General features: G+C 35.0%; 1 protein-coding gene across 3 annotated transcripts in view; it reads left to right on the top strand.

Moving 5' to 3' along the window:
• The window catches only part of su(w[a]) (suppressor of white-apricot), a 224,604-nt gene that overhangs the window by 55,744 nt on the left and 153,863 nt on the right, over positions 1 to 14,997 (top strand). For all 3 annotated transcript variants that reach the window (XM_090400460.1, XM_090400459.1, XM_090400461.1), the window contains exon 3: positions 160 to 276. In XM_090400460.1, the coding sequence (XP_090256586.1) occupies positions 160 to 276 (117 nt within the window). The remainder of the gene's footprint in view (positions 1 to 159; positions 277 to 14,997) is intronic.

Below are 14,997 nucleotides of genomic sequence, written 5' to 3'. Positions count from 1 at the left end.
ATTTGCTATTATTGCAATGTAATAGTATGTTTATGTAATCAGGTTTGTATAGCCTATTAACCAGACATATACATGGAAGCCACAGAAACCTAACATTAAACTTATTTACAACTTGCTGAATTGCCAGTATCCATTGATTATTCATTATTCATTTTTTAGAGGAAGAAATGAAAAGATTGAGAGCAGCTCTTGCAAAAGATGGAGCTTATCATGAAATTGGTTTTAGTTATGAACAAGATGATAGTCTCGACAGTCCATCATCACAGAATTCAAAAGGTACAGTTTTTATTATATTTAAAATACTTAGAAATATTTTGCTATATATTCAAATTTGTGTGTATATGAGAAAGAGCGAGGAAAAGATAATCACTTTCTGGTGTGAAATATATAGGGTAGATGGTTTTGGGGAGGGGGGGGGGATTATATCAAAGTTTAGAAAGGCGGATCAGCTAAAATGTCCTTAGATCTTTACTGAGCATGATGATGTAATTAATCTTTTCTCAGTGATTTGGTTGTTTTAGTTTAATCTTAACTGATAACACTTGGCATACAGAGGGTTTTTCTGAATATCGATCAGACAAAGTTCAGTAAACTTTTCTAACACTGATGATAGCAGTGGGATACTACTTTATGGGATAATGTCTGTTCTTAAGTCACAAAGAATTTTAAAGGCTTTTTCCCCATAAGACCATCTATAAAGTGAGCTGGCTACTGAAATTTTCAAAAGACAAAATTTGTCCGTTATTTATTCATTTCAGGTTTCTTAAGAACTGGAAGAAAGACTGGATCAAAATTAATATAAAATATGCCAGAGAATTTGAAATAAGAAATGTTATCATTTTTAGCTTTTCTTCTTTTTCACCCATAGTCTATGTAGACCATTGTAACACTATAAAGGCATCAATCCTAACATAATCTCTCTGAGTATTCCTGTCTTTGATTCTCCTACAAATTAGAGAATCAAAGAATTAGTCCAGTTTCTAATATTATCTATCCAGGTGATTCTAGGTTGCCCTCAGCATTTTTTACCAGACGTCAAGCCCTCTAGTGCTATTTTAGGTAAGTTGTCTGATCCAGCTATGGCCCAGCCACTGGTGCCGTTTCCAATGTATTTTAGTGACATTTTCTTGTGTGCTAGCAATGGAATGTATTTTCCTTCTAACTTTATCATTTGTAGCCTGTGACGTGTATGGTATCTTCAAAAGTTTTTCTGTAGCACTTCATCTCGAAGGCAAATAGTCTTTGCTCATCTTCCTTTAGGCGTGGCAACTCTCAAATCTGTATAGTAAGACAGAATTAACAAGGGTGTATATGTGTATATATATATGAGGTACAGTCTTGTAGTTATCTGTATTTTATTATCCTCCCAAAGTTGCTGTAACCTCTGAAGGACATCAGTAGCTTTAGCAGTGTGTTCTTTCATGTAATGTTTAAACTGGCCAACTCTGTATTATACGCTTTCCAAGCAGGTGACTTTTTTTTTCCAATTTTTCATTGTTCACTGAAATTTTCATAGGCAATGTCTTCAGACATATTGTCTGAAGACTGTTTTTGATTTGTGGATGCTTCTCTTTAATCCTTAATCACCAATGCCTTAGAAACTGTCTGTTAATTCTTGTAACTGACGTTTGTTCTCTGCTATTAGGTAAGTGCCATCTTCATATCTGAGATTATTGATTTATTTGCTACCAACTATAATTCCATTACCACTGTTTTCCAAGGCTGTTTATTATATATTCCTAATAAAGATTAAAAAGCATCATTAAAAGTATGCAGCCTTGATGCACACCTCTTTCCATTTTGAAAGGGTTGCTGTAGTTGCCATTGATTTCTGTTAACATTTCTGAGGAACGGTAAGGAGTTTTAATTAGTCATACTATTTTATTATCTTTAAAGATTGTTCAGTATTCTCCACAGTGCCTCATGCCATACTGAATTGAAGGCCTTCTGTATATCTATAAAATTTTGACATGGTATTTTATTATGTTTAATATATATTTCTCCAGTGAGATGTAAATAAGTGATGTACTCATGTTTTTATGGACTCCTGCTTGGTTCTCTGAAAGTGCGCTTTCTATTTTCCCCTCAGTCCTAAAGAATAAGATTTTTAAGAAAATTTTGCTTGGATGACTGATTAAACTGATAGTTCTACAATTGCTGTATTTTGTACTATTCTTATTTTAGGATTAGGAATCAGAACAGAGGTACACTAATCTTTAGGCCATGATTCATTGCTCCACACATCTTAACAAATTTTATGCAGGCCATCGATGATAGGCCCTCCACCCTTCAGTAGTTCTGAAGTTATTCCATCTTTGCCTGGTGATTTTTTTCCCATCTTCAAAGAATTAATTGCTGTTTCTACTTCTTTAAAAACAGGGAAGTCTCCTTCGTCCAATGTCATTTCTATTATGTCTTTAAGGTTTAATTATTAAGGCTGCTGTCTTCTGAGAAAAGGTTAGTTGAGTGCCAAATCATGCCAATGCTGCAAGAATATTTCAACCTTTCCAGTCAAAAGCTTGCCATTTTCATCCTCAATTGACCAATTTTTGAAGGGTTTGTTAATCTCCTTATTTGGAAAGTGCTTCTAGGGTTGTTTCTTTATAATTCCTCTTCAGTCTTTCTATATTCATTCAGAATCCATCTGGTTTTTAGCTGTTTTAATTTTGTTTCTTGTTATTTCATTTAGTTCTTTCTTTTTCTTTGCTATTGTTATCTTTGTTTATAGAAGAATTTAAGGTTCTTCTTTGATCACATAGTTAGTTATAAAACACCTGGTTTGATTATCCTACTAGGTTTTCCTATTATGGTATCAGTTGCTTCTAAAATAGGTTTGAAAAATAGTTTGTATTCATTATCAAATTCTCATGAATTCTTCTAGGAAGGTATTCAAGGAATTAGTAATGTAGGGTTTGTATTATTCTCTTATATGAGGTGATTCCAACTTCTCAACATGATATCTTCTTTGTTTTTGGTTCCCTTTTATTTGTTTTAATTTTAGATTCAAGGTGGCAATTACCATGTTGTGGTCACTACCAATATTGGCTCCTGGGAAAGGTCTGGTCTTAGGAAGGTTAACTGATGATTTATGTGTTGTCCAAACAAGTATATCATCAATTAAAATGTATGAAGGTCCTCATTAGGTGAAGTCCATGTCCACTATCTGGATGACTTATGGGAATGTAAAGTATCAATAATTGTTAAATTATTTTGAATGACAAAATCAATAAGTTTGTTTCCTCTGTCATTGGTTTCACCAAAACCAAATGCACCACAATGGGTGAGAAAATTCCTTCCATTATCTATACCAGCGATTTTCAACAGGTGTGCCGCGAGATTTATGAAAACAAATAGAAAGAGATAATGTCGTAATTTGCACATTTATTTATTAGTGTCTGATCTTCCATTTTCTTGTGTGTGTAAATCAATCAAAATTATGCCTTTTTTTTTGCCACATCAAAAAAATTAAAAGAATATATTTTTAGTGTGCTGTAGAATTTTAATAATTAGTCTAGGTGTGCCGTGTTATGAAAAAGGTTGAAAATCACTGATCTATACCAATTTTTGCATTCCAGTCTCCTTAAGACAGTGAGATAATTTTTCTTTATTTGGAATTTATTTTATCACTGAGTTAATTTGTCTGTAGAAGTCATACACTCTTCATTGTATAGTGAGGTAGGTGCATAGACTTTTATTATTCATACATTTATTGGTTTTTCCTTTCGGTCTGACAAGTGCATTTCTGCTATTTATAGGTTTAAAATCCATCACATATCTTTTCACAATTTTATGAATCAAAACATTAACTCCCTCTTCTCTTCCTCATTGTGTTCCTGAATGAAGCAAAAGGTTTCCCTCATGTCACCAATTCTCCTTTCTTGTGGCCATCTGATCTCACAAAGTCCCATGACAGACCAATGATAGTGTGAGAATTCATATTGTAGTAGCTTAAGCCGATCACCTTTTTGAAGTGTTTTGACATTCCAGGTATCAACTTCTCCTGAGCTGTAGAGCATTCTCTTTGTTGGTCTGTATACTACCATTAACACTTTCCACCACCTTCCCTGGCAGTCCCAGAAGGTGGCATGGTCCTTATTTGTTGACACAGAATGCTGTAAGATAAGACTGTCTCCATAGTGTGGCAGCACTCATCTCATCTTCTGTCTTTAGCCTACTAGGTAAGGCAGATAACTGGGAGAGAAGCAGACAAACTCCCACTGCATGATAAAAATAGTAAAATAGGAAACATTCACCCCAGCCCTTGAATACACGAATAGCATTGGGGGGTAGGAAGAAGGAGCAAGAAGAAAGAAAAGAAGAATAGGGACCAATCTACAGATAATTTAACAGATGTATATTACATGAAGTAAGGTATTGCACAATCAAGTAGCTTTCAGAGATATACAAAAAATAATCGGAGAAAAAATGAAACACTTTGAAAACAACAACTATCATATAATCATACACAATCACATAGACAAAATCCAAAGAAAACTAATTCAGGCAGAGAAAATTGTCTGTAATGATGGAAAAATCAGAACTTCTTGTTATAGTAAAGTGGTAATTTGGAAGCATGCTTGAAAAGAGACCAAGAAAAATTCTTAAAGAGAAAGTTGCAAAAAGCAACTGAGTTCATGCCAAATATAAGTTATCATGAACAGACTTTCACCACTTTAAGACAAGTGGTGAAATCATGGGAATAATATGAGGATTTAATGATATAATCACGTAACCACAAGAAAGATATTTATTTAACCAAATATTTCGGTCTGGAAATAGCAGACCATCTTCAGTGGTATTACAAGAACAGTTTAAAAAATACAAGCTAGAATACTAACAATAGATCATTAAAATTAGAACATGCCGCGTGATGTTATATCACTAAGTATGAAACGGAATATTTTGAAGTAGAAACATGATTGAATTTGCTGTTTAAAAAAAAAAAAAGTTAATGAAATAATTAATGAATAATCTTGATTAGACTTTCCCAGATTTTTGATATAGATATACAGTCATTACGATTCAGGTTTGGGGCGATGGAGCAAGGCCTCCACGCTTTCCTTGAACAAACGTTCAAACCTATAACGGAATCTATGTAAGAGGCGAGTCTTGGACCAAAAGATGCTGTGGTCAGTTTCAATCCCGTGCTGAGCCAATCCAGACTTGTCAGGTTTGTTGTGAAGAATGGAGGATTTATGTTCTTGGATTCTTTTTTTAAGAGAATCCAGTCTGTCCAAAATAAGAGATCACAGTTGCACGGAATTTGATAAACTCCAGGAAGAGATAAAGTTGAGTGTTTGTCTTTAGACAAACGCTCAAAGTTTCATTGAGAGGTACATTGGTATATAAAGATTCTATATCAAAGCTAACCATGAGATCTGTAGGTTGTAATGAGACATTTTTTAATTTTTCTAAGAATCTGAGGAGTTTTTTAAAAAAGAATTTGAGTTGCCAATGTAAGATTTCAATAATTTAGCTAGATATTTGGCTATACGGTAAGTAGGAGAATCAATACAATCTACTATTGGACGAAGAGGATAGTCAATCTTATGAATTTTTGGAAGGCCATAAAATCTAGAAGGTCTTGCAAAATGAGTTTTAAGTCTTTCAATTGTGTCTTTATCCAAACTGATGACTTCATCTAAGAGAGAATTTAATTTCTTTAGATGTCTGTTGGTTGGATTATAATCAATTTCTTGATATGTGGAGTGATCTCGAAACAAAAGAGAAAGTTTTCTTCTGTAATTTGCTGAGTCCATAACTACTGTTGCTTTTCCCTTGTCAGCTTTAGTGATAATGAGGTGATTATTTTTTCTCAAAGACTGTAAAGATTTCATTTCAGAAGGAGATATGTTGGAAGGAGGAAGTTTGGCCTTAAGTAGAGACGAAGCGACTTCTAGGCGAAGAGCATTAGCTTTATCACTGGTTAAGATTCCTTTCAATGTTAACTAGGAAATCTAGATATGGTATCTTATTTGGAACAATAGAAAAATCATGTCCTTTTGACAGGATGAGGGTTTTGCTTTTAGTCAAAGGACGTCTGGATATATTTACAATCCAATTATCTGGAGTTATGAATGGCTTGGATCTGGGAAAGTCTAATGAAGATTAGACTTTCCCAGATCTACTTTCCTTTCTACTACATTCTCAACACTCCACTTCATAAAATATTAAATCTCATAATTGCAACCCTCTCCAGAACAGACTACATATAGAGGTTATTCCTCAAATCTACCTCAGCCCTGAGAAACTTCTAAAGCCCAACAAATTTGGGTGCATGAAACTGCCCCAAATTTGGTTCACACTCATCATCCTCAAATCTTCAGCCTCATTTACCAAGTGTTAGTGCCTGCCAGCTTGCACATACCATTGTTCTATATTCCTGATGATGGATTTGACTTTGCTGAAATATTGGAAGTATTAATTAAAGTTATAATTAATATTCAGCATATGTTGTAATTTCCTCAAAAATAATAGACATGATTGCCGTGTTTGAGCAAGTGCAATAGTTATTTGTACTTGGTCATTTCTGAATGATTTGGATTGATTGTCTTGCAGCTACAGCATAATGAGTAAGTCTATTTTGAGCCACTTCTTGTATACTGAATATTTTACTTGGATTGCCTTGGTAGTTTGGATGATCATATGATGACCCTTTTCTTCACAAAGAACTCAAGTGTGTTTAACCACACAGTAAATACTATGAAAACCAACAGTAAAAATTCTGATGCATATAAAAATATGCTGAAAAACAGAAAAAAAATTTATCCCTGTTTTCAAGTAGCAAACCTGTAGAACAGGTATTGCATATTATTTAGACATAATCTTTAATGAAGATGCATTTAATTGCATATTTAATTTGTTAACACCATTCATTATCTCAGCAGTGAACTTTTAGCTATTTTTAGGATGTTTTGGTACTAGTTTCCATTCAATGTAGATATCTTACTGCAATGCATTGTCATAATTTTTCTTTTAGAATTCATTATAAAAAAAATTTCAATCAGATCTGCTTAATCTTGATTTTTAGAGACATATGTTTATTTCTTCACATGAAATACATCATATATATTCCATGTTTAGTCTGTAGAGCAGGGTTTCTGGACCATGTAAAAAAATTAATTAAAAATAGAAAAATTATATAAAATTGATAAAAAAAAAAAATAGAAAAAAAATCCCTTAGCCCACCAGTACAAAATGTACTATAGGATTGCATATAACCTTTCACTGGTGAGAAGAAATAAACAGTAAGGATTGGACATTAGATCAGAAATCCCAGTCAGTTCTCCACACTACACATTTCTTAAAGATGATGTGGAGGTCTGCTCCCAGTTATTTTGCATTAATCCTTGCTGTTTATTTCTTCATGTGAAATATATTAATATATATATATATATATATATATATATATATATATTGATGTATGAGGAGGCAGGTCTGGAAAGTTTTGATAAACACCTAGAACAAAATGATATTAAAACAACTGATATAACCAAGAAAGAATACTAGTAGCAGAGTTATGAAGGTTACTTATGTTCTTATATCCTTGTATGTTCTTACTTGTGGTTATATTATCAGTTGCTTTAATATCATTTTTGTTCTAGGTGTTTAGCAGCACTTTCCAGACCCTCACATATTTCAGAGCCAGCATCCAGTTAATCACAGCTAATACTTGTAACATAAAATTCCTCATGCTACAGTTAGATAGATCATCCTGCCAGTTTCTCGTTCATTGTTGTTTGAACTTCTCATTCATTTAGAGAAGAGGATGAAGTATGACTCTAGTTTTATAATTTCAAAGCTTCCTGTAAGTTTGCTAGCCTGGTTGGCTAAGTCAGTGCTTCCCAAACTTCTGGATGTCAAGGCCCCCTTTGCAAAAATTAAAAATTTCACGGCCCCCTCGAAAAAAAATCGTAATAGAGAGATATAGTATTATAATATTTATTGTATTTATATTCAATACAAAACATACACAGTGAATATTGCAAAAATCAAATGCATATGTTACATTTTTTGCCTCTTACCGTTTGGTTCTGAAAACGATGCTGGCTGTTCTGGTAAAATATGAAATACTGTCCTTTTTTTTGAGTCTGTTTCTGCTTCTTCTGATTGCTCGTGGGAATTTTTTTTTTTTTTTTTATTTATTTTTTATCAGCCACTTATCCATCTCAGGGTTAAATTTTTTAACTTAGAATAGATCAAATAATATCACCACTTACCGATACTGGCACACCACAGACTGATAACATGAAATTAGTGAATATTACCTGAATAAGGAAATCCCTGGACCAGGAAATTTTTCTCCCTTTAAGGTAATTAAGCCTAACACGAAACAGACAGCAAAGGCAGGTTATTAAAACGTGCATATGATTGGTGCGGTATTAACAAAAGATCGCACAACCGAAAGATAAAAGCATAGCTGACAATTGAGTTGAAATGCTAACTCTCTTCAACCGAATTCCATATGTGAAACTGCCATAACATTCATTATATATATATATATATATATATATATTTTACTTAGTTTTAACACTTTTACGAATTTTAACACATTCGGTTGAATTTTATTGCTGCCTTGGGAAATCGAACTCGCACACATCTAATTAATAACAATAGTTTTTAGTTAGATACTGTGTTTGTCCATGCAACATATGGTTTTGTTTCAGTCTATACAGCATAGTTTCTGTATGAGGGGACATGTGATTCATTAATTAGTGTGTTTTTATCCCAGTTGTCTCTAATTGAACTATTTGTTGAGAAATATATTACACAGACTCCTCATACCTTATTCACTGGCATAATAAAAGTACTTGTTTTTATTGCCTCTGCAGTATAGTGGCTGTTAGGGAGGACCTGTTATTTACCACTGCAAGTGAGTTACTATCTCCCCACATGAACTTGTTTAAGCTTTTTTTTTCATGTGTGAAGTATATGGGAAACTTTTATTGGTAACAGAAAACTAGCTCGGATGACAGTGATAATATAAAACGAGTTTTGATATGTATATAAAGTCAGTATCAACAGTCCCAGATTATGAACGCATGATAAAAGGGACAGGAAGATTTGGAGCTTCCCTGGAGAGCATTTGAAGTAAATACAATTAACCACTGCTTTGAAATGAAACATATGAATAAGCAATATTTACTAATATTCATTAAGCACTGAAATATGTAGGAAGCAAAGTTTGTGAACCAACACCAATGTGTGAATTTTTCCATTAAAATATAAAAAATAACAAAAAAGAAATAAAAGTTAAATAAGTTTCTTTTAAAATAAAAAAAATCTACTTAGTCTTAAAGCATTTAAAATTTGTTTTCATTATTTCATGGCCCCCTTGGGGGCCGTGGCCCACAGTTTGGGAAGCGCTGGGGCTAAGTGGTCCCCTCTCAAATCATGAAGGCTACAGGATTGAATCCTGCCATGGGCATGTATGTTTGTCGTCATCAAATTTCTGACATATTCCGTCAGGGGGTGTACAGGATCTTATGATAGTACTACATGAAAAGTTGCAACTTCCTATTAACAATTCTCCTCCCAATTAGCTTGTTATATGTCAACATTCTAATATTATCAGATCTTATATTTTGTTCTTCTAAGGCACTTTTTACTGTATCAATCCACCTACATCTTGGTTCTGCTATTGGTCTTTATCCTGTCATCTTGGCAAAGAATACTTGTTTAACTAATCTTTCCTCTCCCATTCTGTTTAAGTGGCCATATCACCTGAGATTAGCTCCGCTAACAGTGGTAAAATTTTTCCTAATAGCCTCGTTTTTAATATGATACTGCCACTGATGCCATCTGTTCAGTCTCCTAATCTTTCTCAGGACTTTCATATCTGTGGTCTCCAGTCTTTGATAAAGAGTTTTATTTCTAACCCAGCTCTACGATCCGTAAGTTAAAATTGGTTTTGACACTTTCCTGTATACAGCTAGTTTAGTGCTTTGACTAATCTTTCTCTTATTCTATGCAAATGGGTGTTTGTTGATTGGTGAGAGATGAACTTCATCACTTGGTGTAATTGGAACCACTGACCCAACAAAAGCTTCTTGCTTATGAGATGAACTTCATCAGCAGTTGTGAAATTACTATCCTGTTTATTGGATGTCTGAAGTGCCATGTAAAGAATTTCATTTGGTCTCTCAAGCAGAATTTTCATACTTCGTTTTAAAAAAAAAAAAACGCTAAAAATGGAGTGGGGGGTCTTTCCTTGTGGACTTGATCCACACGAAAAAGCCATTTCGATTAGGAAACAATTTTTACCTGTCATGTGAGAATTACAGGAATGAAGGTTTATGTATTTGAGATCTGAAGTACAGTTGTTGATAAGACTGCAGAGTAATTTCATTGAAAACTGAAATAAAGTTTTGTACTGCAGTGATGGGGTGAAAGCTATCAAAAACAGTCCAGTGAATGGGATCTCTTAGGAAGATTCACCTTGATTTTTGAACTAGTAAATTAAGTTATTACAAAATTTCAGGTTTTAAGCAGTTGTGTCACTGTCTGTCAGTAAAGGATCACTTCATAAAGGAGTACCATACGAAGATGCTATATTACTTTTTTTGTATTCTTAAATTATCAGACATTTTTATAATTTAGTGTATTTGGAATCACTGTCCCAACAAAAGCTTCTTGCTTATTGGAGAGTCCTGAAGTAGCTTGAAAAGGTCCTGGTTTGGCCTACAGAAAAGAATTATATAACTCATATTATATGCTGTATTAATGTATTATATTACAGGTTTAACTCGTTAAAGGGGGTTACAGGAAAATTCATTAAAAAACAGTTAATCGAAAGACAATTCATCGAAAAAGCAATTTGCTGAATAAACAATTCATCGAATGGCAATTCATCGAAAATATTTCGATGAATTGCTTTATAATTCATCAAAAATTAATTTTTCTTGCAAAGTATTGTTTAAAAATGTTCATTAACAATGCGGAACGTTACTCATGATACAGACAACATATTGAAGTGGTCATTGAAACGTAATAATTATTTTCTTGCATTCATTGCTTGCATACTGCTTCATTGTGCAGGTAGAGAAGACATTTCATTCTACCAAATTTTGTCACAATAACTAGTCCGACTGAAATTATAAATTTCATCCAGTCAGAGCGTAATTGCTAATATCATTTCGGAACTTTTTTTTTTTGAAATTTTCCTGGAAATAGGCAAATCAGTCCCATGAACACACACACACACACACACACAGAACATTCCAATATTCCAATTGAGACTGGTGTCGAGGCTAGCTGGGGAAAGGACATACTGTCGGAGAGCTCCTGAAAGATTTGTGATTTTTGTTGATTTATTAATATTTTGTTAGATTTAATTGTGTAATTTTAGTATATTATGGTAGTTTTATTAGTGTAGTTAGCGTACTAAAGTGTTTTATAACATAATCTATGTCAGGAAGTCGCCTCTAGAGGGATTCGTAGTGTGTAGTGTTCGTGAAAGCTCCTGATAAGATAAGCGTTATTTTCAGTTATCATTGATAAATTTACTTTAATATTGCATAGTTTTGCTTGCCTTGCTTTGTTAGTGCATTTGTTTGTGTGTTTTTGGTGTTTATAATTTATAATTTGATAAAATACATTACTAGTATGGCTCCAGTACGAAGGAAAATGGCGGCCAGTAATGATGGTTCACCATCTTTTTTCAAGAACAGTAATGTAAAGGAGATGATTCAGTGTACTATCTGCGAAATGTACGCTTTGCGGAGTGCGGTCAGAGTGTGGTTAGATGATAATAAAGGAGTGAACGTGTGTAGAAGATGTAGGGAGAATGAGGAATTGAAGTGTATTTCGGATCGTGAGTGTGATATTTTTGTCAAACTTCAGAATGAAGAAAATAGGGATATGACAAGAAATGGCGAGGTTGTACCAGAGAATTGTGAGAGTGTGAATGTAGAAAGTGTGAATGATAGTATTAATGGTTTTACAGAGAATAAAAAAGATGAGATAGATGCAATGAGTGAGATCGCGTTGTTGAATGGTGCGATACAAAGGGCAAAACAGCAGCTAGAGCGTATGAGCAAAAGTCGACTGAATGAACCAGCCAATAATAAAAAGTATGACAGGAAAAATAGGCGTATGAGTGTGAACATGAACAAAATGAAGGATAGAGCGCTGTATGGAGACTCGTTAGTACTCGAGGTGTGTTAGTAGAGGATTTGACAAAATCATACCAACCTGGTGCGACCATAAAGGATGTAACTGAGTCTGTTAGAGAGCAAAAGGAAAGGGTGAAAGAAATGATTGTTGTGGCAGGTATGAATGATTTGAAAGGAGATAAAATGGAAATGATAGAAGACCTGAATGAATTGTTTGAGGTAGCAAAAGAAAAGAGTGAGAGAGTTAGAATGATTAGTCTTTTGCCATGGTATGACAGTGAAATGTTTAAAAGGAGGGCCATAATTGCGAATGACTTTATGCGTGGGTTATGTATAACAAGTGGTGTGGAATTTGTGGATGTGTGGAGTGAGTTCGATGGGCGAAAGGATCTATATAAGATGGATGGCTTGCATTTAAATGGTTACGGTGTAAGGAGACTTGAGAAAGTGTTGCTGAATGTAGTGGATGTGCAAATTCAGGGAAACTAGATTTATTAAGTGGGGGGTAGATATACAGTCCTTAGGGAGGCAGTTGAATGTAAGAATGAATATAATATGTCCGAGCAAACAAGGACAACAAATCAGAGTGGGATAGTTAATATAAGGCATCGAGGTAGGGTTGGGGCTAATGGGGGTCTTAAATTCATGTACACTAATGCTAGGAGTATTAGGAACAAGAAGGGAGAGTTTTTGGTCATGGTTGGCACTTCCAGACCACAGGTTATTGGTATTAGTGAAACATGGCTGACTGTAGATGATATAGCTAGTGGGATTGAATGTGATGGGTATAGTGTGTTCAGGAATGACTGGGAGAATGAAATGGGGGGAGGAGTATTGTTGATGATAGCTGATGAGCTACAGCCAAGGAGAATAGAAGTTGAATTGCAGAATAGAGAAAAGAGCACATTTGAGGCCATTCGGTGTGAGATTGTGGCTAGCAGAACTAAATATACAATTGGGTGCTGCTATAGACCAGGTGATGGAAAAGATGGTGGTGACAGTATGCACAAGCAAATAGAAGAAAAGAGTGGAAGGAGGGTAATTATTATGGGAGATTTCAACTATGGTTGCATTGATTGGAGTGAGGAGAGGACACACGGGAGGAAGGAATTGGATTTTATGCGGTTATTAAGGTATAACTATCTGCGACAGCATGTAATGGAAAATACTAGGGGTCAGAGAGTGCTTGACCTAGTAATTACATCTGAGGATTTGGCTGTAACAAATATGACCACATTCCCACCATTTGGTGAGAGTGATCATAGGGTCTTGTCTTAGGAGGTGGCTAAAGGTGTGGAATTTTCATTTAAGACAGGGTACATGTGGAATTATCGGGCTGGAAAGTATGACAAGCTTAGGAGTTTGATTGGTTCAGTGCCATGGCATGTAAACTTCAAGGACTAGAAGTTGATAGTGCATGGGAGGCAGTTTGCATGAAGCAATGGCTGACTGTATACCTAGAGTCCGAATAATAAATCAAGTAGGGGTTAAATGGATGAATAACACCATTAAGCTTGAGCTGCAAAAAAAGAAACAACTATGGAGGGAATTTAAGGAGAAAGGTGACCGGCAGGCACATGAACAGTATAAAGTGCAGGCCAGAAGGGTAACAAGTGTGGTAAGAAAAGCAAAAAAGGATTACGAAAGAACATTGGCCATGCAGGCTAAAGAGAATCCTAAACAGTTTTTTAGATATGTAGCAAGTAAAAGGAAAAATGTATATGGCAGAATGATTTTAAAGAATGCCGATGGTAGGGAGGTAACTGAATCATTTGATATAGTTGAGTTACTGAGTGATCACTTTGCAAGTATATATCATCCAGGTGGTGACATTGCAGAAACGAATAAACCAGTAGATTATAGAGGAATTGTGGTGAATGAAGTGGAGGTGAGTAGTCTATTGCATAACCTCAATGTCAATACATCTGTGGGATTGGATGGTATACCAGCTCATGTTGTACGAGAAGCAGCTAAAGAATTGTCAGTACCCTTGACCATTTTGTTTAATTTGAGTCTCAGATCTGGGTTAGTCCCGAGGGGGTGGAAAGAGGGGAAAATAGTTCCACTGCATAAAGGTGGTTCCAAGACTGCTGTTGTAAATTACCGACCGATTAGCATATCAGGAATCATTGTGAAGGTCTTAGAGAAATTAGTCAAGAAAAGAATACAGGATTGGATAGATGAAAATGGGATATTGTATGGGGGACAACATGGTTTTGTGAAGGGTAGATCATGTCTCAATAACTTGCTCACGTTCTATAACACAGTGACACCTGAACTGGATAGTGGTAATGGGTTTACAGTGATACTACTGGACCTTGCCAAGGCCTTTGACAGGATACCACTTGAAACCCTAATCAATAAATTGGAGCAGATGGGGATAGATACAGGGTTGGTGAGATGAATAGGAGGGTGGTTGAAGGAGAGATACCAGAGAGTGGTTTATGCAGGAGTGGAGTCTAAAAGACGGCTTGTGACTAGTGGTGTGCCGCAGGGCTCTGTTCTTGGACCACTGCTTTTCAATTTGTTCATCAATGATATAGGAAAGGATTTGAGAGGAAGTGTTCACTTGTTTGCTGATGATGCAAAGTTGGGTAGAGCAATTGTGAGTGCACAGGATGATTTGGATAGTTTGGAGGACTGGGCTAGGAAAAATGAATGTCAATTTAATGTGGCAAAGTGTAAGGTTATGCATTTTGGAGTGAAAAGATTAGCAGCAGTATATCACACTGGAACTGTGTTCCAGGAGATTGATGAGGCCAGGGATTTGGGAGTGTTGGTGGATAGGGAGTTGAAGTTTAGGGGGCACATTACAAAAGTGACTAAATCAGCTCATCAAATCACTTGGCTTCTGAAAAATACTTTAACATGCAGAGACAAACAA

Source organism: Typopeltis vanoorti, chromosome 11 (assembly GCF_054136105.1).
Source record: "Typopeltis vanoorti isolate ZY-2024b chromosome 11, IOZ_Tvanoo_1.0, whole genome shotgun sequence".
In the NCBI taxonomy this organism is placed as follows: domain Eukaryota; kingdom Metazoa; phylum Arthropoda; class Arachnida; order Uropygi; family Thelyphonidae; genus Typopeltis; species Typopeltis vanoorti.
Note: the sequence above shows the minus strand (reverse complement) of the source record. Positions and strands in the feature narration are given on the sequence as shown.